Source organism: Aotus nancymaae, unplaced genomic scaffold, assembly GCF_030222135.1.
Source record: "Aotus nancymaae isolate 86718 unplaced genomic scaffold, 86718_ANA_hifiasm-v0.15.2.pri h1tg000029l, whole genome shotgun sequence".
Taxonomy (NCBI): domain Eukaryota; kingdom Metazoa; phylum Chordata; class Mammalia; order Primates; family Aotidae; genus Aotus; species Aotus nancymaae.
Window position 1 is genome coordinate 11,855,838 of NW_026988442.1, and position 27,327 is coordinate 11,883,164.

General features: G+C 48.2%; 2 protein-coding genes across 10 annotated transcripts in view; one reads left to right on the forward strand and one right to left on the reverse strand.

The window, feature by feature from the left end:
• TTLL9 (tubulin tyrosine ligase like 9) overlaps nucleotides 1-9,672 on the forward strand; it is a 75,471-nt gene extending 65,799 nt beyond the window's left edge. For 5 of the 8 annotated variants that reach the window (XM_064382306.1, XM_012455222.2, XM_064382304.1 and 2 more), the window contains 2 exons: nucleotides 2,486-2,596; nucleotides 8,283-8,722. In XM_064382306.1, coding sequence (XP_064238376.1) covers nucleotides 2,486-2,562 — 77 coding nt within the window. In that variant the 3' untranslated portion in view covers nucleotides 2,563-2,596; nucleotides 8,283-8,722. The other 3 variants (XR_010344520.1, XR_010344521.1, XR_010344519.1) reach the window with 3 other exon arrangements.
• Nucleotides 1,858-26,978, reverse strand: PDRG1 (p53 and DNA damage regulated 1). Of its 2 annotated transcripts, XM_064382308.1 has the most exons (6): nucleotides 26,811-26,978; nucleotides 25,233-25,308; nucleotides 16,857-17,000; nucleotides 8,256-8,330; nucleotides 6,012-6,092; nucleotides 1,858-5,408 (listed from the first exon to the last, which is right to left on the reverse strand). In XM_064382308.1, exons 1-6 carry the CDS (start codon nucleotides 26,895-26,897, stop codon nucleotides 5,326-5,328), a joined length of 546 nt encoding a protein of 181 aa, XP_064238378.1. In that variant the 5' UTR covers nucleotides 26,898-26,978; the 3' UTR covers nucleotides 1,858-5,325. The 2 variants fall into 2 exon arrangements, with proteins under 2 accessions (XP_064238378.1, XP_012310644.1); XM_012455221.2 differs by lacking the exon at nucleotides 16,857-17,000 and having other exon boundaries at nucleotides 1,861-5,408.
• Between the last annotated feature and the right edge of the window lie 349 nt (nucleotides 26,979-27,327).

A 27,327-nucleotide genomic window follows, 5' to 3' on the forward strand; every position in this document is an offset into this window, starting at 1 on the left:
AAGTAGAATTATTGGGCCAAAGGGATGGGCTTATTACAACCAAATTGCTTTCCAGAAAGAGTATATGAATTTGCCAGATTTGAATTTTTAGAAAAAAATCTGTGCCAACTGGCAAGGCAAAGCATACTGACTCGTTGCTTTATGTGCATTCCACTGATTACTGGTGAGGTTTCCATTTTTTTTGTATTTGCATTTCTTCTTTTGTAAGCTGTACATACTCTTTTTCCATTTTTCTATGGGCTATTTAGTTTTCTAAATGTATAAGGCTTCGGATGACTAAATAACACTCTTCAAGCTTAATTTATTGTGCATGCAATCACCTGGAAACCTTGTTAAAATACAGATTGTGACTCTGTAGTTCTAGGGTGGGGCCTATGATGGTTATTTCTAACAAGTTCCTGCGTGATGCTCTATTGATTAACCACTGCTGTGTAACAAGCCCTCCCCAAACCTAGCGGCTTAAAACAACTATTTTATTTGCTCGTGCTTCTTCAGGTCTCTACTGGGGTCACTCATAGGGCTGCAGGCACCTGGCAGATTTACTGAGACCTGATGGCCTATCACAGCCTTATTCATAGGTGTGGGGAGTTGATACTGGCTGTCAGTTGGGCCTCTCTTTCCACCTGGCCAGTCATCTTCCAACAGTCTAGCCCTGGCTTCTTCACGTGGTATAATCGGGGTTCTAAGGTGAGAAAAAGACACTGCAAAGCCTTTTGCGTCCCAGACTCAGAAGTCCCATAAAGTCATTCTGCTACAGTCAAAGCAATTTGCTGGTCTAGCCTAGTCACTGGGTAAGAAAATAGACTCCACCTGTTGATGAGAGGAGCAGCCAAGTCACGCTGCACAGAGGTGTGCATATAGGAATGGAATTGTTGCAGCCATCTTTGCTAACAGTGCACCTCAGATACTAAAGCATATTAGTTCCTGGACCCCCATTCGAGTAGCAAAGATGGAGAGCAGTGGTTCTCTACCTTGGCCGCATATTGGAATCACCTGGGAGCTTTAAAGGCTACTGATGCCTGCCAGATAAAGATATGGTTGGTGTGGGCATCAGTAGCTTTTAAAGCTCCCAGGTGATTCCAAAATGCAGCCCAAGTTGAGAGCCACTGTTTTATTTTTTTTAGAGACAGCGTCTTGCTGTCACCCAGGATGGAGTGCAGTGTGCGATCAAAGCTCACTGCAACTAACCTCAAACTCCCAGGCTCAAGCAATCTTCCTGCCTCAGCCTCCCAAGTAGCTAGGCCTACAGGCACACACCACACCTGGCTAATTTTATTTGTGTGTGGGTGTTTTTCCCATAGAGACAAAGTCTTGCTATGTTGACCAGGCTAGGACAGCCAGTGCTTTTAGAAGTCTCTAGAACTATTTCTGTTTCAAGTGTTTGGGTTCATGGTGATAAACACAAGGGTAGCTGGTTAGGAAGACTACTGATGAATTGAGTTAGGGAAGGGTTCAGGGACATCCAGGCGAAAGGGTCAGCAGATAACTCAGAGATGAGTCTAGAACTCCAAGAAGTCTGTACTGGACGAGAATTGGGAGTTATGAATGAGCGTAATACAGTTTAAGTTAGGGCTGCATGGAACTCTGGAAAATCCTGAGGATGTGCACAGTAAGGTCTCAGCTCAGTGAATGGCTGAGTGTGTGCCTGGGAAGCAGGGACAAGTTTTGGGGGGATGTGAAACATGGCAGACAGCCCCAGGTCAGTACTAGTGGCCAAAGAGATTCAGTCATTCAAGCAGCATTTTTGAGTGCCATCAATGTGCCTGGCATGAGATTAAATGACCACAGAGTCACCTCAAGGATCAGCTCTGAGAGCCAACAGCCAACAGCCAACATGTAGCACCATGAACGTCCTGGGAGAACATCTCAGCAGCTCACGGCAGCTTCAGCATGGACTGCCTGGGACATACTTCCATGAGGCTGTGGGCCACATGTGGGGAAAACTCATCTCTTAGCCAGCTGTGCCTGGCATGTGGGTTGGGTAAGAGAAGAAAGCTGACAGTACTGGGCAGCTATGAGGTACCAGGCACTGTGCTAGCTTTAAATGCATTTTCACTGAGCAAAGCCAGGAGGAGCAGCAGTGTGGGGTAGTGGTTAAGAGTGTGGCTCTGGTACCAGGTAGCCTGGGTTCAAATGATTTAACCTGTCTGAGCCCGTTTTCTCTTCTACACATCAATCCCATGAGGGCTAAACAAATCCATCCACATTCAGCATCTGTAGCAGTCCCCGGCTTGGTAAGCCCCCAGTCCTCATGTTCACTCCGTAAGGTGGGTAGTATCCTAGTTTACGGATGAGAAGACTGATGCTGAAAAGGGTAAATGATCTGCGTGAGGACCATGGCAGTTCAGGAATGGAGCCAGAGTATAAACCACAGGCTGTGTGTGATTGCCCTACTCCTGCTGTCCCCTCTTGCCAGCAGGGAGTGAGGGCACTCCACTTCTCCCAAGCACAGGTCATTCCAGCCAACACCCCATTTCCTTTCCAGGCTGCGTCAACGATCGGAAAAAACAGCTGAGGCAGCTCTTCTGCTCCCTTCAAGTCCAGAAGAAAGCTTCCAGTTGATCCCCAGCTGCTAGAAGGAAATCAGCCTTGGCAGGTACCACCCCAGGCCTCTCCCCAACTCCTAGATCCCAGCACCTCACAGCACTCGCCTCCCCACCTCCAGCCTGGCACCAGCTTTGCTGGCTTAGCAGCTGCAGCTTCCTACTTGAATTAGGTCCCTTGGATACCTCCAGCCCATCCCCAGGCATCTTTGCACCAGGAGACAGCCAATCCCCGGGACTGGAGGGGTTTTAACCTTGACAGACTGACTTGGCACCTGGGCCCAAAGAGAACAAATACAGCAAGTTCTGCTACCCCTGAGAGATCATATCTAATAAATAAGCACAAGCCCTACTTGGAGTCACTGGGCCCCAGGCCTGGCTCAGGGGATACTGTTGGCTGGAGCCAAGTCCTTCTGGCTTTGACACTTGGATGTCTCTCAAGTCAATGTTGAAAAGGTCCTTTAGGAGCTAGAGTTTGGAGGTTAAGGAACTTGACTTTAAGCTGTGCTGGCAAAGCGAGCAGTAGATGATGTATTTATTGGGGATCTGGGGAAGTACTGAGCCCTAAACACATCCTCTCCTTGCAATACCCTGACCTTGCATGTCGGGGGAACCCATGGGGCTCCCTGACCATCATCTGAGAAACAGTGGGCCAGAACATCCCCATTTCTCGGACAAGACAGACCAGGAAGGCAGAGCTTAGTGAGAGTCTCTGCAAAGGTGCATTTATCTAAGACAGAGGGGTGACTTAAGTGCTTCTCTACACCTTGTTTGAGATTGGGAGCTGAGCCAGAAACCAGAAAACCTTGGGCCTCATGGGCAATACAGCCTGGGGAGTTGAGTGTGAGTAAAAACCTCTGCATTTTTACATCCTACATTCCTAAGCCTCCTCTTGGCTTAAGAGGGGTTGCAACGAGTTGGGACCGATGAACTGCTCCAGGGGGATTCACTCACTCCATCACTCACCCTGCTTCAGAGTAGTGTCTCTGGCTGCAAATGGTAGAATGCAACTGCCTAGGGTAAGCCAAAAGGGAAGATTTTTGGAAAGAAAATACTGGCAAATCCAAGAAGTGAACCAGCCGACTTTAGGAAGGCCAGAAGCCAGGCTAGTCTGGACCTTCTGCCTTCAGAGCATGAGGATTTCTCCCGTCCATCCTTGTGACTGAGGCAAACCCAGACAGGCCCATGCATGGGCTCCAGGTTCCCTACTTCCAGGAGAAGGAATGCAATTGGCTGTCTCTGGCCCAGCACCCACCCTGCCAGGCAGGAAGGGGCAATTTTCCAATGGCGAAATTGTGAAGCAGGCAGTCACACTGGAGAACATCTAGCAAGGTGAATTCTGCAACTCCCTACTTTGTTTACATTTTTAAATAAACATTATATTCATATGGTTTAAAATGCAAAATTTACAAAAGGGTTTACGGTGACATCTCCCCTCCCACCTCTGTGTCCCAACCCTGCAGGTGCTGTTCTGAGGGAATCACATTGCGTTTGCACACATATTATTAGCTTATGAGACACGGTTCCTTATTCTTGATTGTAGTTGTATGGTACTCCCCTACCTGGAGCTACTGAGTCCTTTAGTCCCCTGTGGATGGACATAGTTGGTTTCCAATTCCACCCGCCTACTTCTTAAAGAGATTACAGGGAAAACACACAGTAATTTCTAATCAACTTCACAACCTGAATGTCTCGCTTCTTTTGCAAAAACGTTAAGAACTGGCCATGACAGCCTGTGTTTCTACGTAACTATGAGCCCGAGCAAAGGAGCGAGGGGACCAGGAAAGGTGTGCCCCTGCCATGCTGTCATTTGTTGTCACGTGCCTGTCAAACCACAGGTTTATTTGAAGGTAAGAACCACATTGATAGGTGGTATTCTAAATGGAGCAGCGTGCCCTTACTGAAGGACTAGATGAGGCAAATAAAGACTCGTTGCTGCTATTTATTCATTCAGCTAACCTTTATTGAGCCCTTAATGAACACAAGAGTTTTGACTTCACGGCAATTCATACCACTGAAGGCAGATACTACTAAGCAGCACTGGCCAGGCCCCACTTTCAGAGGGGGTGGAGGGGCACTCTTGACATGTGTCACAAGGTGGGAGGAGCACCCACTCACGCAGGCCTGGTGCAGAACTCTGCAGGGCCCCCCTGACAAAACAGTGGCCACAAAGGGCTGCTAGGCAGCACCTACTCTTGGAATCAAGCAGGGAAAAAGGGCAGAAATGGAGCTGGCAGCCATCTGTGGAGGAGACACACAGGTGGCTGTGGTGAGCCACAAAGCACCAAGAGTCTGTTCTTCATTCAGCATCCACCCATGAGCCTCCTGCTTTATTCCCATCTCATGGCACCTGCCTGAAAACCTCCCTCCCTTCTGAGAGGAATGCTGGAATGAAGCTCCATTCTGCCCCCTCCCTCTCTCCTTGCCTGCTCAGGGTCCTTGCGAACAGCAGGCCATTGTTGAGAAGTGCCTGCTGCAGTCATTCGCACACCCCCACAGCCACAGCTCCACACACCCACTGGTGGCTGCCAGGGCCCATCAATAGGTCTTGTGTGCACTGTGCCCTGGTGTCCAGGTCCAGCAGCCAGACAGGCTGAGGGTTCCCTCCTGCCGTCACAGAGCAGCCAAGCACTACAAAGAGGTTTTCATGGCCAGATTCCTGATGCCTGTCCCCTTACAGGGCAGATCCTGTCCTTACAGGTGTCAAGGTTGGAGGGTCTTGGGTCCTCCATGACCCTGTGGGGGTTGCTGGTCACTGGTCCCCCATCTTGGTTCTTGAGTCTCATCCTTTCAAGATGACCTTGAGAGCTTTAAGCTCATCTTGGTTGAGGGGGTTCAAGTTAAAACCCTTCAGTTCTGGTTTGCCTAGGAGAGAAGATGATCCATCAGCATGTTGGGCCTCCTGCTGGCTCTGGAGCCAGGCCCAGGAAAGGGGCTGACACTGCACTAACGCTGCCAAACTTGGCCTGGAGGTCTGGCAGGGATAGGCCTCCAATTCTGCAATGTACCGGATGAGGCCTCACCACCGCTCCTGTGTCACCAAGAGCCTGCAAAGTCGTGACCCTGCTGCCCAAAGAGATCCAGGTTTTTCCGAGACCTGTGACAAATCTAGAGTGCCTGGGTTTATCAGGAATTTCAACTCTGACCTCAATCACCTCACTGGGCCTTCTGAATTTCCTGTCAGAGCTATCTGATCCCCATGCCATGCCCTGACATAGAACGTGAGATCACCCCAAGCAGTTCCTGGGACCTGGAAAGGAAGCTGTGACAGGAGCAGGACTCTCTTTAAATCCTCCATCGATTCTGTCCCCTGGCAGCTATAACCACACTGCGCACACCTCCAGGGCCACTCACAGGCTGCCTCGGCCAATGCCCACCTCTGAGGGTCGGGCTTCCCATCCCTGCCCTTCAAAGTCCATGCTGATGATTCTCTCCCCTCCTAGTCTCCAGTCCCTGCTAAGCCAATACCTTGGGCTTCAAAAAGGCGGTTGACCTTCACTTTAAGTTGTTTCCGGAGTTTTTCTATTTCTTTATCCAGATGATCTTGATCTGAAAAAAAGAGGGAGGCAAGCAGAGGATAATATTGTACCAGACAGACTGGACCCAGGAGTAGAGCTGCCAGCCTCTCTCCAGCAAAGCGTGTAGCTTTCAGGAAGGAAAAGGGGTATCAGAGACCAACTGAGGAAGGGTAAAGGCAAGAAGGGTCATGACCTGCTCAGGAACACTCAAGAGAGCCCAGGACACAGCAGTCCTGACTCTCACACTGCCCTGTTTTGCATTATGCAAAGTACCTTGGGGTGGTCAGTAGATGGAGAAGGCAACATGAAGATTTTGGCCACCCTCCCACAATGATGTTATGTACAATTCAAATGCATAAATAAAATAAAGCATCTCTAGATCCAGCCCACCCTAGATGGCTGGAAAATGGATGCCTAAGGAATTTTACAAACCCAAGTCCATCAAAGTGAGGGAGTTTTAGAAAAACATGATTGTGTAAACATGTGACCTAAACAATCGACATGCAAGCCTAATGCTCAAGCTTAATTAGCCACTGTGAAGAGAAAAGCGTCCCCTAGTGCCCTGAGAAGAGTCAGTGTGATGACAGAGGCGGCTATCAAAGCTTGACTGACCAATCGACTGAAGTCACCCAGCCAATTCCATCTGCTCACCAGTGACACTCTGGCTAGTCTGTCTTCCCTACAGACTCACTCTTTCTGGGGGGAGAAATGCTGAATGGCCAAGCCTTATAACCTGGTTCTGTTTCTCATTGTCAATGAGTAACCCCAGTGTCCACGAGCTTGTTTAGCCTATGTTGATCCCCAAGAAACCTGATGATGTCCCAGAACCCCTCTAGGTACAGTGAAAAGATCACATTTGGGGACCAAAAGAGCCAACAAGATCCTGAACCCAGGCAAGGGACCCCTCTCAAAGCTACTCTCCAGCTCACCACCAAGGGCAGTTTAATTTTATAACTATAATATTAGTCTATTTTTTCAACACAACAGCTGGAAACTTCTCCAGCTTCCTGTTAGCAGTTTTATGTCATTGGCTGGGAGCAGGCATGTAATCCCAGCACTATGGGAGGCCAAAGTGGGCGGATCACCTGATTAGAGACCAGCCTGGCCAACATAGTAAAATTCCACCTTTACTAAAAAAAACAAAAATTAGCCAGGCATGGTGGCATGTGCCTGTAATTCTAGCTAATCAGGAGGATGAGGCAAGAGAATTGCTTGAGCCTGGGAGGTGGAGGTTCAACAGTGAGCCAACAAAGCACCATGGCACTCCAGCCTGGGCAACAGAGCAAGACTCTGTCTCAAGGGGGAAAAAAAGTTTTATTTCATGAGGTATGAAGATACCCTACCTTGAGGGACTGAGGCAACCTTGCTTGTCTTTTTGGCCATTTTCAAGGTTATAGAAGAAAAAATATGTGTAGCCTGTTCTTTTTTTAGCCAAGAATCCATTTGTAGCCTGACTCTTGCTTTTAAGATGCTCTTCCAAGAGCTTCCAGATTATGGTTGTGGAAATTGAGTACACTAAGTGCCCAGGCTATGGCAGACCCTGGAGGTTCCATTTTCAACCCAGTCTCTATTGCAGGGCACATGAAAAAGAAAAGCTCACTCTCCCAGGCTCCCTTGCAGCTATGGGTGACCATGTGACTTACTTCTAGCCAATGAATGTTGGCGGAAGTCCCTGAGGAGATGGCCTTACTTCCAAAGTAGAAGGCAAAGCTATATGTGGCCAAAGCCTTCTGTCTTTCCTCCAGCCTGGCATGAGGACATGAGGCTTGCAACAATGAAACAACAACCAGGAGAATATGCTAAGGTGCCACTGCTGGGCAGCTATGCCAGGACTGGACTACACACCTCTGGACAATTTCTTTCACAAGAGTAAAAGAAGCATATTTCCTTGAGCCTCTATTTGTTGGGTTTTGTTATTTGCAGCCCAACTGATTCCTCACTAATAAGCATGCACTATGCTAGGCACACATATTGTTTCTCAACTTCACAACTATGCTACACAGATGCATCCCCCTCTTAGAGATGAGGAAATAACTCACAGTGGCAGAGGTGGAATTAAAACCCACAGCAGTCTGAACCCTGTAACAGAGCTGCCTCTCCTCAAGCTACCTGAAGCCTGACTCCCTGTTCTGGGTTAAGACCAAAGCTGGTGTGAGAGGCAGCACACCCCTGACCCATCCCCAGGAGGCCTTACCTTTTTCAATCATTTCCTTTGTTTCAGAATGAGGCATCTTGATAAACATGCTCCCGAAGCAAACCATCACATCTTCTGAAAGAGCAAATGGTAATTCCTTCAACAATTTGTTTTCGAGTACCTATTATTGGCCAGGCATTGTTATAGATGCAGAGAACACAGCAGAGCAAGACAAAGTTTCTACCCTCTTGGAGCTTGTTATAGTGGAGGAGAGAGAATAAACAGATATGGTTTGTCAGACCTTGATTAAGAGCTATAGAGAAAACTAAAGCAGGCTAAGATTGCTAGGGAATGCCAGAGTAGGAGAGGAACTTGTTACTCATACCAGGTAGTACAAGAAGGCCTTTCTAAGATTATGTGATATCAGGAGGATCCAAGATGGCCGATTAGGAGCAGCTCAGGATTGCAGCTCCCAGTGAAAGCGCAGAGGGTGAGTGGACACCGCATTTCCAGACGGATTTTTATTGCCCACAGACCAGGAGATTCCCAGGTGGAGGAGCCCCACGGGTCACCAATGCGACTGGACTGGTTTGGCTGGCACGGCTGCTTTGCCGGCGCCCCAGGGCCGTGGCTCTCCGTACAAAATACACAGGTCCAGGCACCATTTTAGCTGGCGATTGGAGCTCCGGGAAGGCAGAGTTGCCCATTCATCTGATTAAAAAGGGGACTGAAACAGGGAGCCAGGCCAGGAGATTCCCAGGCAAAAAAACGCCACAAATTTCAGCACTGCTGTTTCAGCTGGCGCAGTGGGTCACCGCATGGGAAATCACACAGATCCCAGTGCCTTTTCAACAGGCGACTGGAACACCTGGGAGAGAGTTGACCGTTCAACTAAAAAAAACGGCTCTGAGGCAGGAAGCTAGGTGATCAGGCTCAGCTGGTCCCACTCCTGTAAGGCCAGTTGCCTTGCTGGGAGCTCAGATGCACACCCCACCCCTTCTTTTTTTTCCAAAAGCTTGGACATACTCGGGCATGCTCGGACATGATCGGGCATGTCCCCTTTCCCCTTCTCGCACCACCTGGGCTTCCCTTAAAGAGCCCAGTATGCAAACGAAGTCTTCTAATTCTAGCCAATAGCAGCCAAGCCCTATATGCAAACGAAGTCTTGTAATTCTAACCAATAGCAGCCAAGTCCCGTATGCAAACAAAGGCTTGTAACCCTACCCAATAGTAGTCCTGCTTTGCCCACACCCTGCTCTCCCACAACCAATAGAGCTCCTTCACTCCCTATAAAACCCCATGCCTGAGAGGAGTCCATGCGACTTCTCTGGCCCCTCCTGTTGGACCGCAGAACCTCACGCGGGAGCCTGAATAAATTCCTTCGCATTGGATCTTCTTGTGCCGGCCTCAGTTTCTTCGTTTTAAACTCGGTGAGAACAAACCTTACAAGTGGTGCCGAAACCCGGGGGGAGTTGTAAGACCCTCCACACAAAGCCAGACCGGGGAGCTGCCATTCCACCACAAGGTAAGACTTCTGTTGCCCACCACCCCACCTGCTGTTTTCGGGAAGTCCCTGTCGGAAACCGCTGCAGAGTCAGGGATTCCTGCCGGGAGTCCGGGACTCCGGGACTCCGGTTGCCATGGGTCCAGGACTCCGGCTTTCTGCTGTGGGTCTGGGACCCTGGCTTAGGACCTGAGTGTAAGAGGAGACATCCCTACACTCTTGTTCTCTCCCCGTGAGGGGTTTTCTTAGGGTCAGGAATTTGAGGGAGATGTCCCCACTTTCCTGAACCCTCACCAACGACTGAGGTGTGGGTACTCGGAAGCCCTGTTCAAGCAGCCCTGCCTCACGGCAGAGCCATACCCCCCAGCTTATACCAAAACCTTTATTTTAAACTAGCCCATTGGCATAAAAGGCTCCCGTTAAGTAAAAAACTGTATTTTCGGTTTCTTTCTCCGTTTCTCTCTCTCTCTCCTTCCCTCTTCCTCTCAAAATGGTGGCCGTTCTCCGCCCTTAAGATGGTGGCCGTTCCTCGTCCTTAAGATGGTGGCTTCTTTCAACTTTCGACTCTATCCCTCTCTCTCTTCCTAATTCCGATGCGAGTGAGTGAGTGAGTTTATGTGTAGTCCCATGGCCTAACAGCTATGGGGCTTGTGTGGGCCTCCACCCGTGGTTCCACGGAGACGTCATAAGGCATAACGGTGATTCACCTCTGGACTGAAAAGTTCTGAGGTGACCAGGCCTGGGGGTTATATGGGTACAACTTAGCCAAGACGCCCCTGAAACATCCCTTCGGGGACGTGGCCAGGAAGGTATCAGACTGGTCTCCCATTTGGGGGGCACCCACCCTTTGTCCGTCGGTCTTCTATGTAACACTGTCCTTATTTGTGCCTTCTGATTGTCAAATAGCTTCAGCTCTGTCTCTCTTTATTCTCTTCCCCCTAATGCTTATTGCTGCCTGAAAATTCCCTCAACCACCTCCTTCAGGAAAGAATACTTCTGCCTGTGGTGAGTGTAATACCTGCTCCCATCCCTTCCTCGCAAAAGCTAACTATGGGGAACCAGAAGTCCCGCATAGACCCCAAGTCACCATTAGGATGTTTAGTCCAAAACCTAGCCAAACTGGATCTTTCCATAAAAAAGAAAAAGCTGCTTTTCCTTTCCATCGTAGTCTGGCCACAGTATTCTCTAGACAACCAGTCCAAGTGGCCTCCGGAGGGCACATTCGACTTTAATGTCCTGACACACCTAAGTAACTTCTGTGAAAAGAACAGTAAATGGTCAGAAATCCCTTACGGGCAGTCTTTCTGGTGTCTTCGTTCCTGCCCCACCCTCTGTTCCTCTTGCACCACTGCCCAGGTATTCCTAGCCAAGGAAACCTCCTCATCGTCCTTAGCCCTTCCACCCTCCTCCTCGTCCTTAGCCCTTCCACCCTCCTCCTCTTCTGACCCCAACACGCCTGAGGAGCTCTCCTTTCCGCTGACCTGACCCAATAATCCTCCGCCTTATGACAGACCTCAACCTCCCTCAGCTCCTCCACCTCCTAACCCTCCATCTCCTAATCCCAACCTGGCCTCTCCTGTTAGCGCACACACCCGCTCATGCTGTGCTCCTAATGATGAAGCCCCCCTCCTTTGCCCCCTCCGTGAGGTGGCTGGAGAGAGGGCATTGTCCGAGTGCACGTTCCCTTCTCCCTCTCCGATCTATCAGCCATTGAGAAACGCCTAGGGTCTTTCTCCACCAATCCTACTGCTTACACCAAAGAATTCCGCTACCTTACTCCGGCATATGACTTAACCTGGCATGACATGTATGTAATCCTATCCTCCACCCTCACCCCAGACGAGCGTGACCGGATCTTTACAGCAGCCCAGGCACACGCTGATCAGGTACATCTGACTAACAACCAGATGCCAGTAGGTGCAGCAGCGGTCCCCGAGGCCGACCCTAATTGGGACTATCAGGACGGTAGAGATGGCCGCCGCCGCTGAGACCAGATGTTACAGTGCCTCCTAGCGGGCATGTGAAGCGCAGCCCAAAAGGTAGTCAATTACAACAGGTTAAGGGAAATAACTCAGGGACCCAATGAAAACCCAGCCGCCTTCCTTGACCGATTGACTAATGCTATGATCTTCCATACATGGCTGGATCCAGTCTCCTTAGCAGGGGCTACAGTCCTAGCCACCCACTTCATCTCCCAGTCGGCAGCTGATATAAGGAGGAAACTTAAAAAAGCTGACAAGGGCCCCCAAACCCCCATACAGGACCTGGTAAACATGGCATTTAAAGTTTTTAACGGCCGAGAGGATAAGGCTGAGGCCATCTGACAGGCCCACTTACGGCAGAAGGTAGGCCTCCAAACCCGAGCTCTCGTAGCAGCCCTGAGGCCAGCAGCCCCCCAAACATCCAGTGGGGGAGGTCCATCGAAACCCTTTCTAAATGCTTCGAGGGCCCGGTCTGGGGCCTGTTTCAGATGTGGTCGAGAGGGACATTGGGACCGGGAGTGTCCCTGTCCTCGTCCACCTCCTGGACCTTGCCCAAATTGCAAACAGACTGGACACTGGAAGGTTGATTGACTGTCTCAGACCATAGGCCCACTCCCCGCACCTCTATGTGAGGAGCAGGCCGGTCCACAGGAAGCAATCCCTTCACTTGAATTTCTTGGCCTTCTGGACGACTGACGCAGCCCGGACTTGAGGACCCCCATCACCCTTGCCGAGCCCAGGGTAACGCTGCAGGTAGCGGGTAAGTCCATTTCCTTCTTAGTGGACACGGGGGCTACCTACTCTGTATTGCCTTCCTACTCAGGGCCTAGTATACCTTCCCAGGTCTCGGTCATGAGAGTTGATGGAAGGCCTTCCTGTCCTAATCAAACCCATCCCCTAGCCCGTGTCCTCGAGGGACACCCCTTTTCTCACTCCTTTCTAATTATACCCTCATGCCCAGTTCCCTTGTTAGGACGAGATATTCTCCAGACTGTGGGGGCCACTCTCCAACTCACTAGCCTCCCATACTCAAATTTAAACCCCTCACATGCATACCTCCTACTGTCTCTCCTGAGACTACGCCCTGTCCTAACCCTTTGTCTCAACCCCCATCCCTCCTGATGTAGTCGATCCCTTGGTATGGGATACTTCCAAGCCTATAGTGGCTAGACACCACACACCAGTTAAAATACTTCTCAAAAATCCTACTCGCTTTCCCTCACGTCCTCAGTTTCCTATTTCAAAGACCCACCATCAAGGCCTGAAGCCTATCATCACTCGACTCCTAGCCCACGGATTCCTTATTCCCACCAGTTCCCCTTGTAACACTCCTATATTGCCGTCCGGTGACTATCGCTTGGTTCAGGACCTACGCCTTATCAATGAGGTGGAAGTACCCCTCCACCCTGTAGTCCCCAACCTGTACACCCTGCTATCCAACATTCCCTTCAATACTTCCCATTTTACAGTTCTTGACCTCAAGGATGCCTTCTTTACCATCCCTCTACACCCTGAGTCTTACTTTCTCTGCCTTCACCTGGACTGATCCAGACACCAATTTGGCACAACAGCTTACCTGGACGGTCTTGCTCCAAGGATTCAGAGACAGCCCTCGTATTTTTGGGCAGGCCTTAGCAGCTGATTTTAGCTCCTGCCCTCTCCAATCCAGTCTCCTCCTTCAATATGTGGACGACCTCTTACTCTGTAGCCCCTCCCTCTCCCTGTCCCAATAACATACTGCTACTCTCCTCAACTTTCTGGGATCTAAAGGATACCGAGTATCTCCTTCCAAGGTGCAGTTGTCAGTCACCTCAATAATTTACTTGGGCATTCGCCTCACCCCTACAACTAAAAGCCTGACAACAGACCGCAAAAAGGCACTCCTTTCATTACGCCCTCCAGAGACGGCAGACCAAATTCTCTCCTTTCTAGGGTTTGTAGGATTCTTCTGCCATTGGATACCTAATTTTGCCTCTCTAGCTAAACCTCTGTATGTAGCAGCTAAAGACACACCCACGGGACCTCTCTCCCACCCTGGGGTAGTAAAACAGGCTTTTAAAACCCTACAAACTGCTTTGTCCACGGCACCCCCGCTCCAATTACCAGATATCAATTGCCCCTTCCATTTGCTCACTGACGAAAAACAGGGAATTGCGGTTGGGGTCTTAACCCAGCCCCTAGGCCCCGTGTACCATCCAGTAGCCTACTTATCAAAGCAACTTGACCCCACGGTCAGGGGATGGCAGCCTTGCCTGCGGGCCTTGGGAGCGGCAACAGAACTCACTAAGGAATCCCTAAAACTTACCTTGGGCCAGCCCATCTCGGTGTTTTCTCCCCATTGGCTCACTGACCTTCTCTCTCACAAATCTCTCGCACACCTAGGACCTTCTCAGTTACAAGAGTTTCATTTACTCTTTATTGAGAATCCTTCAGTCAGCCTTCATCTCACTTCTCCACTCAACCTGGCTACTCTACTTCTCCTTCCATCCCATTCCCCCTCCCCACTCATTCCTGTTCTGAACTAATAGATGCATTTGCTAAGCCACGGGAGGGCCTGTCTAACCTTCCACTCTCCAGCCCAGACCTTACCTTGTATGTAGATGGGAGTTCAGTAATGACGGCCGAGGGACAGCGAAAAGCGGCCCATTCTGTAGTCACAGATTCAGCCACCGCCGAGACGCGCTGCCTCCCCAATGGGACCACATCACAAAAAGCAGAGCTCACTGCCTTAATCCGAGCTCTCACGCTAGCAAAGGGGAAGTGAGTAAATATCTTTACGGACTCCAAGTATGCTTTTCTTATTACCCACTGTCACTCTGCCCTTTGGAAAGAGCGAGGATTCCTTACCATAAAGGGGACCCCCACAGTCAATGCTACCCAAATCTCAAACCTCCTGCAGGCTCTGTTACTGCCTAAAGAAGCTGCTGTCATCCACTGCCGGGGGCACCGGGCCCAGCAGGATGCCATTTCTCGGGGCAATGCAAGGGCAGATGCAGCAGCAAAAGCCTTAACCAGTACCAGGCCAGCTCCTGCTCCAGTCCTGTTCCTTACCACGGCCACGTCACTGGATTACTCGCCATCGGAGAAACAGGACCTCATATTAAGAGGTGAAACCGAGTCTAATCAGGACTGGATCTTCCTAAACAATAAGATCGCCCTTCCACGGGAGCAGGCTCCTAAAATTATTGCTGAAATCCACCAATCCTTACATATAGGGCCCAAGGTGTTGCACCGCTTTGTGCAACCCCTCTTTTATTCACCAGGTTTACAACAGACAGTTGAGCAGGTACACAAAACGTGCATTACTTGCTCTAAGGTCTTGTCTCAAGGAAGCTTAAAACCACAGTTTCCCACCCACCAAATGTGTGGCAAGCTGCCGGCTCAGGATTGGCAAATTGATTTTACTCACATGCCCACTCACAAAAAGCTTCACTACCTCCTAACTTTTGTAGATACCTTTTCAGGTTGGATTGAAGCCTTCCCCACTTCTCGGGAAACAGCAGACATGGTAGCCTCTATTCTTACTCAAGAAATCATCCCTCACTTCGGCCTACCTGCCACCATCCAGTCGGACAATGGTCCAGCATTCATAGCTCAGGTAGTCCAGCTGGTCGCCAAGTCTCTCAACATCTCCTGGAAACTACACATCCCCTACCACCCTCAGTCATCGGGTAAAGTTGAACGGGCCCACGGCATTCTCAAAGACCATTTGGCCAAACTGACCATCGAGGTAGAACTCTCTTGGCCCACGCTCCTACCTCTTGCTCTAGCCTGGATCCGAGCCACCCCACGGGAACCAACGGGCCTTAGCCCCTTTGAGTTGCTGTACGGCCGGCCCTTCCTGGTCTCCCATAATTTCCCAGTGCAACCACCTCCCCTAGCCTCCTACCTTCCCTATCTATCTCTCCTTTGCCACTTACTAACGGAGCACGCAGATCACGCTCTCCTCGTTGTTCCAGGGCTTGGAGACTCGCACCTGGCAGCACCCCTTCAGCCAGGTGACAGTGTTCTCCTCCGGGAGCTCCAGCCAGGATCTCTGCAGCCCAGGTGGTCAGGACCCAATATTGTTATCCTGACCACCCCCATGGCTGCCAAGCTCCTGAGTCACACCCTGTGGTATCATGTGTCCTGCCTTAAAGTGGCACCTCAAAATGATCAGTGGAAATCCGAATCCCTGGGCCCCACTCGCCTCCGTCTCACCCGCAGCCCCTGCCCGTCAACTCCTAATCCTCCTCCTAACAACCCTTCTAGTATTTCCCCTTAAGGCCAGTCCCTACTATGCTTGGCGATTCTACTTGCAGGAATCCTGGAAACAAGGTCCCACTACTAAAACCCAATACATTGCTCAAGTAGCTTGCCAGCCTGCAGACTGCAAATCTGCCATCAAATTCGAGTTCCCAAAATCCAAGGCCAATACTATTAAGAACTCCCAGAATAACTTTGGCCTCTGCTTCCTGTATGACCAAACCAAAAATTTCTGTCATAAGTGGAGCGCTATCTTTGGTGGATGCCCGTACACATCCTGTGTCATGCACAAAACCCCGAAAAGTGAAATGCTCTCAATTGACAACCAAGGTAAGGTATCTCTTACTATTCGTGACCCCTGGCACGCTCGATGGGAAAAGGGAACTGCAGGTAAAATATACACCAGGTTTACAAATAGCCACCCCAGTGGTACATGGCTAATATATCGGTCCTATACCCGTATCGTGCCAGTAGAAATAGACCGACTCAGCTCATTAGGCAACACCATCCTACAGAATGAGGCCATTTTAACTAACCAACTTGGTCCCTCAAGCAATAACCCCCAACCTTTCTCTTGGTTAGCACTAGTACAGCAAGGTGTTAATATGTTAAGTTTAACTGAAGTCATAAACTTTACTAATTGCTTTTTATATGCCGCCCTTAACGAATCCCTCTTAGCTGTGGTCCCCCTCCGGACTGGGTTCAACCTGTCACAATCACCTATGGGACCTGACACCACCCTAACAGGGATCTCGCTGTTTAAGGCACACTCCCAAGATCTTTTCTTCTGCTACCGAACGACTGACAGCTCCAGCTGCAACACAACTGTAAAAGTAAGATCCACCCTTTATGCACCTCCAGGAGGATACTTTTGGTGTAATAAAACCCTAACCAAGGTTATAAATGCCTCCCTTCCCTCCCCTTGCGTACCTGTTACTCTAGTTCCACAGTTGAAGGTATATGGGCAAGCTGAATTCCTATCCCTCCTTACACCACCCCCTGTTCGCCAAAACAAACGAGCTGTCTTCCTCCCAGTAGTAGTCGGCCTCTCTTTAGCGTCTTCTTTAGTAGCTGCTGGAATAGGAAGCGGAGCAATGGGCTACAGTGTCACTTCAGCTGCTCAACTGGAGAACAAGCTCCGTGTGGCCACTGAAGCGTCAGCCGCCTCTCTGGCCTCCCGCCAGCAACAAATCACGTCACTAGCCCAGGTAACTCTCCAAAACCGACGGGCCCTTGACCTGTTAACAGCGGAAAAAGGAGGTACCTGTATGTTTCTCCAGGAAGAATGCTGCTATTACATCAATGAATCAGGCCTAGTGGAGGAAAACATCAACAGTCTCCATCACCTCCAGGAAGACCTCTGTAAAAAGCAAAATACAGAAGTCTTGTCCCTAAGCTGGTGGCATCCCATGCCTACCTGGTTAACCCCTATCATCACTCCTATCATCGTAATCTGTTTGCTATTACTAATGGCCCCTTTTCTTCTCAGGTTCCTACAAGCTCGTATGTGAGAAATTGGACGAGTAGCTGTTAACCAAATGCTGCCTCTTCCCACCGTCTGAGTCTCAGTCGAGGCACCAGCCAACGGACCTGTCCCCCTTACTCCGCCCCCATCCAGCAGGAACTAGTCAGAAAGAGCGGCACCCTTTATCTATCATCAAAAGGTCGGAATGTAAGGCCGGTTGCCTCACCGGGAGCTCAGACGCACACCCCCACCTTCTTTTTTTCCCAAAAGCTCAGACATGCTCGGACATGCTCGGGCATGCTCAGACATGATCGGACATGTTCCCTTTCCCCTTCTCCCACCGCCTGGGCTTCCCTTAAAGAGCCCAGTATGCAAACGAAGTCTTCTAATTCTAGCCAATAGCAGCCAAGCCCTATATGCAAACAAAGTCTTGTAATTCTAACCAATAGCAGCCAAGTCCTGTATGCAAACAAAGGCTTGTAACCCTACCCAATAGTAGTCCTGCTTTGCCCACACCCTGCTCTCCCACAACCAATAGAGCTCCTTCACTCCCTATAAAACCCCATGCCTGAGAGGAGTCCATGTGACTTCTCTGGCCCCCTCTAGCCCCAGGCTAGATCCAGTTCTGTCGGACTGCAGAACCTCACCCGGGAGCCTGAATAAATTCCTTCGCATTGAATCTTCTTGTGCCAGCCTCAGTTTCTTCGTTTTAAACTCGGCAAGAACAAACCTTACAACCCCAACAAAAAAACAGCAATTGGAAAAGCTCTGGGTTGAGTTTCACAGCAAGCACAGCTGAACCTGGGAAGGTCCAGCTCTGTGGGGGAGGGGTGTCTGCCATTATTGAGGCACTCCACCACTATGGAGGTAGTCCGCCATTGCTGAGGCAACCAGCCACTACAGAGAGAGTCCGCCATTACAGAGGCGGGCTGGCTTTGCCGAGGCAGTTCTAACTACACCCGTATAAACAGGACTGCAGGGAAGTTCACACGGCAGCTGGGTGGAGCCCACAGCAGCTCAGCAAAGCCTCTGCAGGCAGACAGTCCCTGTCTGCCTCCTCGCTGGGTAGGGCAGCCCTGATAAAAAGGCAGCAGCACAACGGAAACTCATAAATGAAGCCCTAACTACCCGGGACAGAGCACCTGGAGAAAAAAAAATAGGGGTTTATGAGTTCTGCTGCAGCAGACTTAACCGTACCTGCCCAACAGCTCTAAATGAACAACAGAGATCACAGCTCAGCACCTGAGCTCCTATAAAGGACAGACTGTGTCCTCAAGCAACACCCTGACCCCCGTATATCCAAAGAGTCACCTCATAAAGGAGAGCTCAGACTGACATTTGGCGGGTATCCTTCTGGGACAAAGATAGCAGAAGAAGAAAATGGCAGCAACCCTTACTGTTCTGCAACCGCTGCAGGTGATCCCCAGGCAACCAGGGCCTGGAGTGAACCTCAGCAGTCCTACAGCAGAGGGGCCAGACTGTCAGAAGGAAAACTAAGAAACAGAAGGAAATAACTTCATCATCAATAAACTGGACGTCCACTCAGAGACCCAATCTGAAAGTCAACAACTTCAAAGATGACAGGCGGATAAATCCACAAAGATGGGAAGAAACCAGCGCAAAAAGGATGAAAGCACCTGAAACCAGAACACCTCTCCTCCTACAAGGGATCACAACTCCTCATCAGCAAGGGAACAAGGCGGATGGAGGATGAGGTGATGAATTGACAGAATCAGGCTTTAGAAGGTGGGTAATAAGAAACTTCTGTAAGCTAAAAGAACATGTTCTAACCCAATGCAAAGAAACTAAGAACCTTAAAAAAAGATCTGATGAAATGCTAACAAGAACAGACAACTTAGAGAGGAATATAAGTGAATTGATGGATCTGAAAAACACAACATGAGAACTTCGCAAAACATGCACAAGTTTCAACAGTCGAATTGACCAAGCAGAAGAAAGGATATCAGAGGTCGAAGATCAAGTCAATGAAATAAAACGAGAAGGCAAGATTAGAGAAAAAAAGGGTAAAAGGAATGAACAAAGTATCCAAGAAATAAGGGACTATGTGAAAAGACCTCATCTACGCTTGATAGGTGTACCTGAATGTGACGGAGAGAATGAATCCAAGCTGGAAAATACTCTTGAGGATATCATCCAGGAAAACTTCCCCAACCTAGCAAGGCAGGCCAATATTCAAGTCCAGGAAATACAGAGAACCCCACAAAGATATTCCTCAAGCTCATGCTTGAGCAACCCCAAGGCACATAATCATCAGATTGACCAGGGTTGAAATGAAGGAGAAAATGCTAAGGGCAGCCAGAGAGAAAGGTCAGGTTACCCACAAAGGGAAGCCCATCAGACTCACGGCAGATCTCTCAGCAGAAACCCTACAAGCCAGAAGAGAGTGGGGGCCGATATTCAACATCCTTAAAGAAAAGAACTTTCAACCCACAATTTCATATCCAGACAAACTAAGCTTCATTAGTGAAGGAAAAATAAAATCCTTTGCGAACAAGCAAGTACTCAGAGATTTCATCACCACCAGGCCTGCTTTACAAGAGCTCCTGAAAGAGGCACTAAACATAGAAAGGAACAACTAGTACCAGCCACTCCAAAAACATACCAAATGGTAAAGAGCATCAACACAATGAAGAAACTGCATCAACTAACAGGCAAAACAGCCAGCTAGCATCAAAATGGCAGGATCAAATTCACACATAATAATATTAACCCTAAATGTAAATGGGCTAAATGCCCTAATCAAAAGACATAGACTGGCAAATTGGATAAAAAGCCGAAACCCATCTCACATGCAAGGATACACAAAGGCTCAAAATAAAGGGATGGAGGAAGATTTACCAAGCAAATGGAGAGCAAAAAAAAGCAGGAGTTGCAATTCTCGTTTCTGATAAAATAGACTTTAAACCAACAAAGATCAAAAGAGACAAAGAAGGACATTACATAATGGTAAAAGGATCAATGCAACAAGAAGAGCTAACGATCCTAAATATATACGCACCCAATACAGGAGCACCCAGATACATAAGGCAAGTTCTTAATGACTTACAAAGAGACTTAGACTCCTACACAATAATAGTGGGAGACTTTAACACCCCATTGTCAATATTAGACACATCAACAAGACAGAAAATTAACAAGGATATCCAGGACTTGAACTCAGACCTGGACCAAGCAAACCTAATAGACATTTACAGAACTCTCCACCCCAAATCCACAGAATATACATTCTTCTCAGCACCACATCGTACCTACTCTTAAAATTGACCACATAATTGGAAGTAAATCACTCCCCAGCAAGTGCAAAAGAACGGAAATCATAACAAACAGTCTCTCAGACCACAGTGCAATCAAGTTAGAACTCAGAATTCAGAAACTAATGCAGAACTGCACAGCTTCATGGAAACTGAACAACTGGCTCTTGAATGTTGACTGGATAAACAATGAAATGAAGGCAGAAATAAAGATGTTCTTCGAAACCAACGAGAATGAAGACACAACATACCAGAATCTCTGGGACACATTTAAAGCAGTGTCTAGAGGAAAATTTATAGCAATAAATGCCCACATGAGAAGCAAGAAGAGATCGAAAATTGACACCCTATGGTCAAAATTGAAAGAGCTAGAGGAGCAAGATTAAAAAAACTCAAAACCTAGCAGAAGACAAGAAATAACTAAGATCAGAGCAGAACGGAAGGAGATAGAGACACAAAAAACCTTTCAAAAAAATCAATAAATCCAGGAGCTGGTTTTTCGAAAAGATCAACAAAATAGACCACTAGCCAGATTAATAAAAAAGAAAAGAGAGAATAATCAAATAGATGCAATAAAAAATGATAAAGGGGATATGGATATCACCATAGATTCCACAGAAATTCAAATCATCATCAGAAATTATTACAAACAACTCTATGCACATAAACTAGTAAACCTGGAAGAAATGGATACATTCCTGGACACCTGCATCCTCCCAAGCCTAAACCAGGAAGAAGTCGAAACCCTGAATAGACCAATAACAAGGTCTGAAGTTGAGGCAGCAATTAAGAGCCTACCACCCAAAAAAAGCCCAGGTCCAGATGGGTTCACAGCCGAATTCAGAAGGAATTCCATTCCTTCTGAAACTATTCCAAATAATTCAAAAAGAGGGAATCCTTCCCAAATCATTTTCTGAAACCAACATCATCCTGATACCAAAACCCGGCAGAGACTGAGCAAGAAAAGAAAACTTCAGGCCAATATCCATGATGAACACAGATGCAAAAATCTTCAATAAAATACTGGCAAGCTGATTGCAACAGCACATCAAAAAGCTTATCCACCATGATCAAGTAGGCTTCATCCCGGGGATGCAAGGCTGGTTCAATATACGCAAGTCTATAAACGTAATTCACCACATAAACAGAACCAAAGACAAAAACCACATGATTATCTCAATTGATGCAGAGAAGGCCTTTGACAAAATTCAACAGCCCTTTATGCTAAAAACCCTCAATAAACTAGGTATTGATGGAATGTATCTCAAAATAATAAAAGCTATTTATGACAAACCAACAGCCAATATCATACGGAATGGGCAAAAACTGGAAGCATTCCCTTTGAAATCTGGCACTAGACAAGGATGCCCTCTCTCACCACTCCTATTCAATATAGTACTGGAAGTTCTAGCCAGAGCAATCAGGCAAGAAAAAGAAATAAAGGGTATTCAAATAGGAAAGGAGGAAGTCAAAGTGTCTCTATTTGCAGATGACATGATTGTATATCTAGAAGACCCCATCGTCTCAGCCCCAAATCTCCAAAGTGTCAGGATACAAAATCAATGTGCAAAAATCACAAGCATTCCTATACACCAATAACAGACTTAAAGAGAGCCAAATCAAGAAGAAACTGCCATTCACAATTGCTACGAAGAGAATAAAATACCTGGGAATACAACTAACAAGGAATGTAAAGGACCTCTTCAAGGAGAACTACAAGCCACTGCTCAATGAAATAAGAGAGGACACAAACAGATGGAGAAACATTCCATGTTCATGGTTAGGAAGAATCAATATCATGAAAATGGCCATACTGCCCCAAGTAATTTACAGATTCAATGCTATCCCCATCAAGCTCCAATGACCTTCTTCACAGAACTGGAAAAAAACACCTTAAACTTCATACAGAACCAAACGAGAGCCCGCATAGCCAAGTCAATTCTAAGCAAAAAGAACAAAGCAGGAGGCATCACACTACCAGACTTCAAACTATACTACAAGGCTACAGTAATCAAACCAGCATGGTACTGGTACCAAAACAGAGATGTAGACCAATGGAACAGAACAGAGGCCTCAGAGGCAACACAACATATCTACAACCATCCGATCTTTGACAAACCTGGCAAAAACAAGCAATGGGGAAAGGATTCCCTGTTTAATAAATGGTGTTGGGAAAACTGGCTAGCCATGTGCAGAAATCAGAAACTGGACCCCTTCCTAAAACCTTACATTAAAATTAACTCCAGAAGGATTAAAGACTTAAACATAAGACCTAACACCATAAAAACCCTAGAAGAAAATCTAGGCAAAACCATTCATGACATAGGCATAGGCAAGGACTTATGACCAAAACACCAAAAGCATCGGCAACAAAAGCCAAAATAGACAAATGGGACCTAATCAAACTCCACAGCTTCTGCACAGCAAAAGAAACAGTCATTAGAGTGAATCGGCAACCAACAGAATGGGAAAAAATTTTTGCAGTCTACCCATCTGACAAAGGGCTGATATCCAGAATTTACAAAGAACTAAAACAGATTTACAAGAAAAAAAACAAACAAGCCCATTCAAAAGTGGGCGAAGGATATGAACAGATGCTTTACAAAAGAAGACATACATGAGGCCAACAAACATATGAAAAAATGCTCATCATCACTGGTCATTAGAGACATGCAAATCGAAACTACATTGAGATACCATCTCACGCCAGTTAGAATGGCGATCATTAAAAAATCTGGAGACAACAGATGCTGGAGAGGATGTGGAGAAATAGGAACACTTTTTCACTGTTGGTGGGAGTGTAAATTAGTTCAACCATTGTGGAAGACAGTGTGGCGATTCCTCAAGGACCTAGAAATAGAAATTCCATTTGACCCAGCAATCCCATTACTGGGTATATATCCAAAGGATTATAAATCGTTCTACTATAAGGACACATGCACACGAATGTTCATTGCAGCACTGTTTACAATAGCAAAGACCTGGAACCAATTCAAATGCCCATCGACGACAGACTGGACAGGGAAAATGTGGCACATATACACCATGGAATATTATGCAGTCATCAGAAACGATGAGTTCATGTCCTTTGTAGGGACATGGATGAACCTGGAAACCATCATTCTCAGCAAACTGACACAAGAATAGAAAATCAAACACCGCATGTTCTCACTCATAGGCGGGTGTTGAACAATGAGAACAGATGAACACACGGAGGGGAGCATCACACACTGGGGTCTATTGGGGGGAAATAGGGGAGGGACAGCAGTGGGTGGGGAGTTGGGAAGAGATAGCATGCGGAGAAATGCCAGATATAGGTGAAGGGGAAGAAGGCAGCAAATCACGCTGCCATGTGTGTACCTATGCAACAATTTTGCATGTTCTTCACATGTACCCCAAAACCTAAAATGCAATTAAAAAAAAAAGATTATGTGATATCTACATAGAGACCCAAGGAAAGTGAGAATGTGAGCCCTGCAGACATCTGGGGAAAGAGTGAGCCAAACAAAGGAAACAGGAACAGCAAAGATCAGTAGTGTGCTTAGGGTGTTCGGAACAGCAAGGGGGGCACAGTGGCTCATGCCTGTAATCCAGCACTTTGGGAGGCCAAGGCAGGCAATCACTTGAGGACAGGTGTTCAAGACTGGACTGGCCAACATGGCAAAACCCTGTATCTATTAAAAATACAAAAATTAGCTGGGTGTGGTGGCGCACACCTGTAATCCCAGCTACTCAGGAGGCTGAGGCATGAGACTCACTTGAACCTGGAAACAGAGGTTGCAGTGAGCCAGGGTCATGCCACTACACTCCAGCCTGGGTGACAGAGCAAGACTCTGTCTCCAAAACAAAAAAATAAAAAAATAAAAAACACCAAAGAGACCCGTATGGGTGAAGTCATAAATGAGGGGGAGAGTAGAGATGATATTGGCATACTCATGGACTCATGGGGGCTGGATTACTCAGTCTTGTAGAACCTCTGGATTTTACTCGAGTGAGATGAGAAGCAACTTGAAGATTCTGCATATTCCAGTGCACTTTCAACAAAATGTAAACTTCCTCCCTCAGCCCCTAAGGCCTTTCATTATGGCCTGGTCTCTGCCTCTCTCTCCAGCCATACTTACCCTCCCCATTTGCTTCCTCTGCTATAGCCACTTGGCCTCATCTAAAGGGTCCGATTCTTCTGGATATATATTCTCAATACCCACACCAAGTCCAATTCTGTCTTTGGCTTTCTTACAATTTTCAATAATACATTTTACGTTGTTTTCCTCATCTGTAAAGCACAAGGGCAGGAACCATCACTTTTTTACACCCTCAGCACTGTCTCAGTGTCTGCCATTGTCGATGAGCCAGGAGCCAACGACCTGTCACTGAGCAGCCGAAATCCTGAACCACAGTCTGTGCCAGAACTGCAAAATTTGCTCCCCCATCTCCACAGACTGTTTCAATTTCCCACAAGATTGTTACACAGCTATGGCCTCCTACCTGATCTCTATCACAGACAAGGTAAAGCCCTTAAAGGAAAACAGAACAGGCCTCCAGGGCTGCATTGAGAAAATTTCAACTTACCAGAGAGGCTGAGATCCTTCTGCAGGGCCCTCAGGCCCTCTCGATTCTGATTCCTTTTAGTGTCCAGGTCCACAATCTGAAAACCACAGGGACAGGAGGGAACTCTGTTATCTCTTGCCCCTAGCTGTCACCTCTTGACAGACAAGGGCTGCAGAAACAATGCATTATTACTGAGTTATTTCCAATGTCCTGCCTAAAATCGATTGATGTGTGAATGTATTTCTTCTCTCACTCGGCTTCCTGGTCCTTAAAGACAATGATTTGTGCAGTTGCCCTCTCCCCAGAGAAGATGCTAGCAAAACATGTGCTGACTAAATGGGAAATTCTGTACTATTGACTCAAACTTTAGGGCATATGAGAATCTCCAGGGGAGTGGAAACCCATCCCCTACACACTGATTAAGCAGGTCTGATGTCTGTTTTTGGACAAACTTCTCCAGCTGGTTCTGACCTAGTAATATGAGAAACCCAACAATACTAGATTGGAACAGCAGAAGTGGGGGCACTGACACAGTGGTAACACCACAATAGTTACTAAAGAACTGAGGCAGTAGTACAGTATGCTGCACGAGAGTGCTGGTTCTGGAGCTGGAATACCCAGGTTCGAATCCTGCTGTCTGCTTCAAGCTGTGTAATGTCACCTTCCTATTTACTCTTCGGCAAAATGGAGCTACGAACAGTACCTACCTCACAGGTTATTGAGCTAGCAATTAAGTGACTTAATACAGTACCTGGCACATACTAAGTAGCTGATAATCGTTAACTGCTTTCGTTAGTCTCCATCCAGCACACCCGGATCCAGCATTTAATTTGACAGACTCTTGCCCAAGTTTTCCCCTTCTCAGTAAACACCTGAGCTTTCTAACTGGAGATGAGAGGAAGTCACGACTCCCCCGGCTCCCTCACCCCTTTACACAGCCACTATTACGGCCTACTGAGTCTGTCTCCAAAATTCATTTCCGACCCATTCACTTCTCTCCACCACCACTACGTAGTCCAAATCCATCTCTGGTCTGGACCATAGCAATGGCCCTTCACCCACCTCCCTGCCTCCACCCTTGTCCGCCTTTATTGTGTATTTCACACGGCAACCAGAGGGATCCATTTAAAACGTAAATCCAATGACGTCACCCTCCTTCCCCCAGGAACTCCCTTCAAAAACTTGGCACTTTAGAGCCTGAGCCAAACTCCCCACAAGGCACCCCATAAACAGGGCACCACCTTAACCGACGTCTCCATCCCTGGTCGGTCACAAGGCTCCCCCGGGCCTCTTTTCGGTTCCTCCTCTCCCCTAAGGGCCTCAGGGGGCCGGGAAGTGCATTTTGAAACAGGTGCTCAGGGAAACGGCCCAGAGTGATGGGTCGGGATCCGGAGAGCACGGTAAGAGGCAGAGAAAGGATGAAAGAAGAGGAATACCCAGCACTACGCAGGCGCTCACTTAGTAGCGGCCGAATATTTATCGGCCCACATCTGTTGCCACGGGACAGTTAACCGCCTGTCCGGGTCAACTCCCCGCAATCCCGCGCGCTTTCCGACGGCGCCAGCCGCCTGGCCCCAGCGCCGCGGACGGGCCTCTCACCTGCCGCTTGTCCGCCAGCACCTCTTCGGCGAGCTCCTCCACCTCTACCAAGTACCGCAGTACTCGCTCAGCCTCGGGTGACAGCATAGCGCCCACCAACTCCACCTACGACTGTCGCGCGACCCTTCTCTCACTCCACTGGGGAGCCGCTTCGGCGACCGCTGCGCATGCGCCGCTCTCACGGAGCTTCCGGAGCGCCTGCGCATTTAAAAGAACGGTGGCGCGCAGGCTCTAACGCACGTGCGTCAGAGGCCGTGAGAGGCGGGGTCTAGCTTTAGGGGGCGGGGCTGGAGCGCCCTCTGCAGGCTCAGAGAGCTCAGTTCCCGGGTTGCCTCTGACCCCCTTCCTCCCTCGGTTCATATTTCTTGAGCACTTACTATGTGCCAAGCAGTTTTAGGGACTTGGGATGCAGCAGTAAACACAACAAAATCCCTGCCCTCATGGAACTTCATCCTAGTGGTAAACACCGACAGTTAATTGCAAAACAGTTATATACCATGGCACGTCGTGATTAGGA

Coding starts and splice junctions, on each gene's coding strand:
- PDRG1 (XM_064382308.1), bottom strand. CDS start 26,897: ATGCTGTCACCCGAGGCTGAGCGAGTACTGCGGTACTTGGTAGAGGTG. Junction 25,309..26,810: donor TGCTGGCGGACAAGCGGCAG/GTGAGAGGCCCG, acceptor TGTGGTTTTCAG/ATTGTGGACCTGGACACTAA. Junction 6,093..8,255: donor AAAGGAAATGATTGAAAAAG/GTAAGGCCTCCT, acceptor TCTTTTTTTCAG/ATCAAGATCATCTGGATAAA.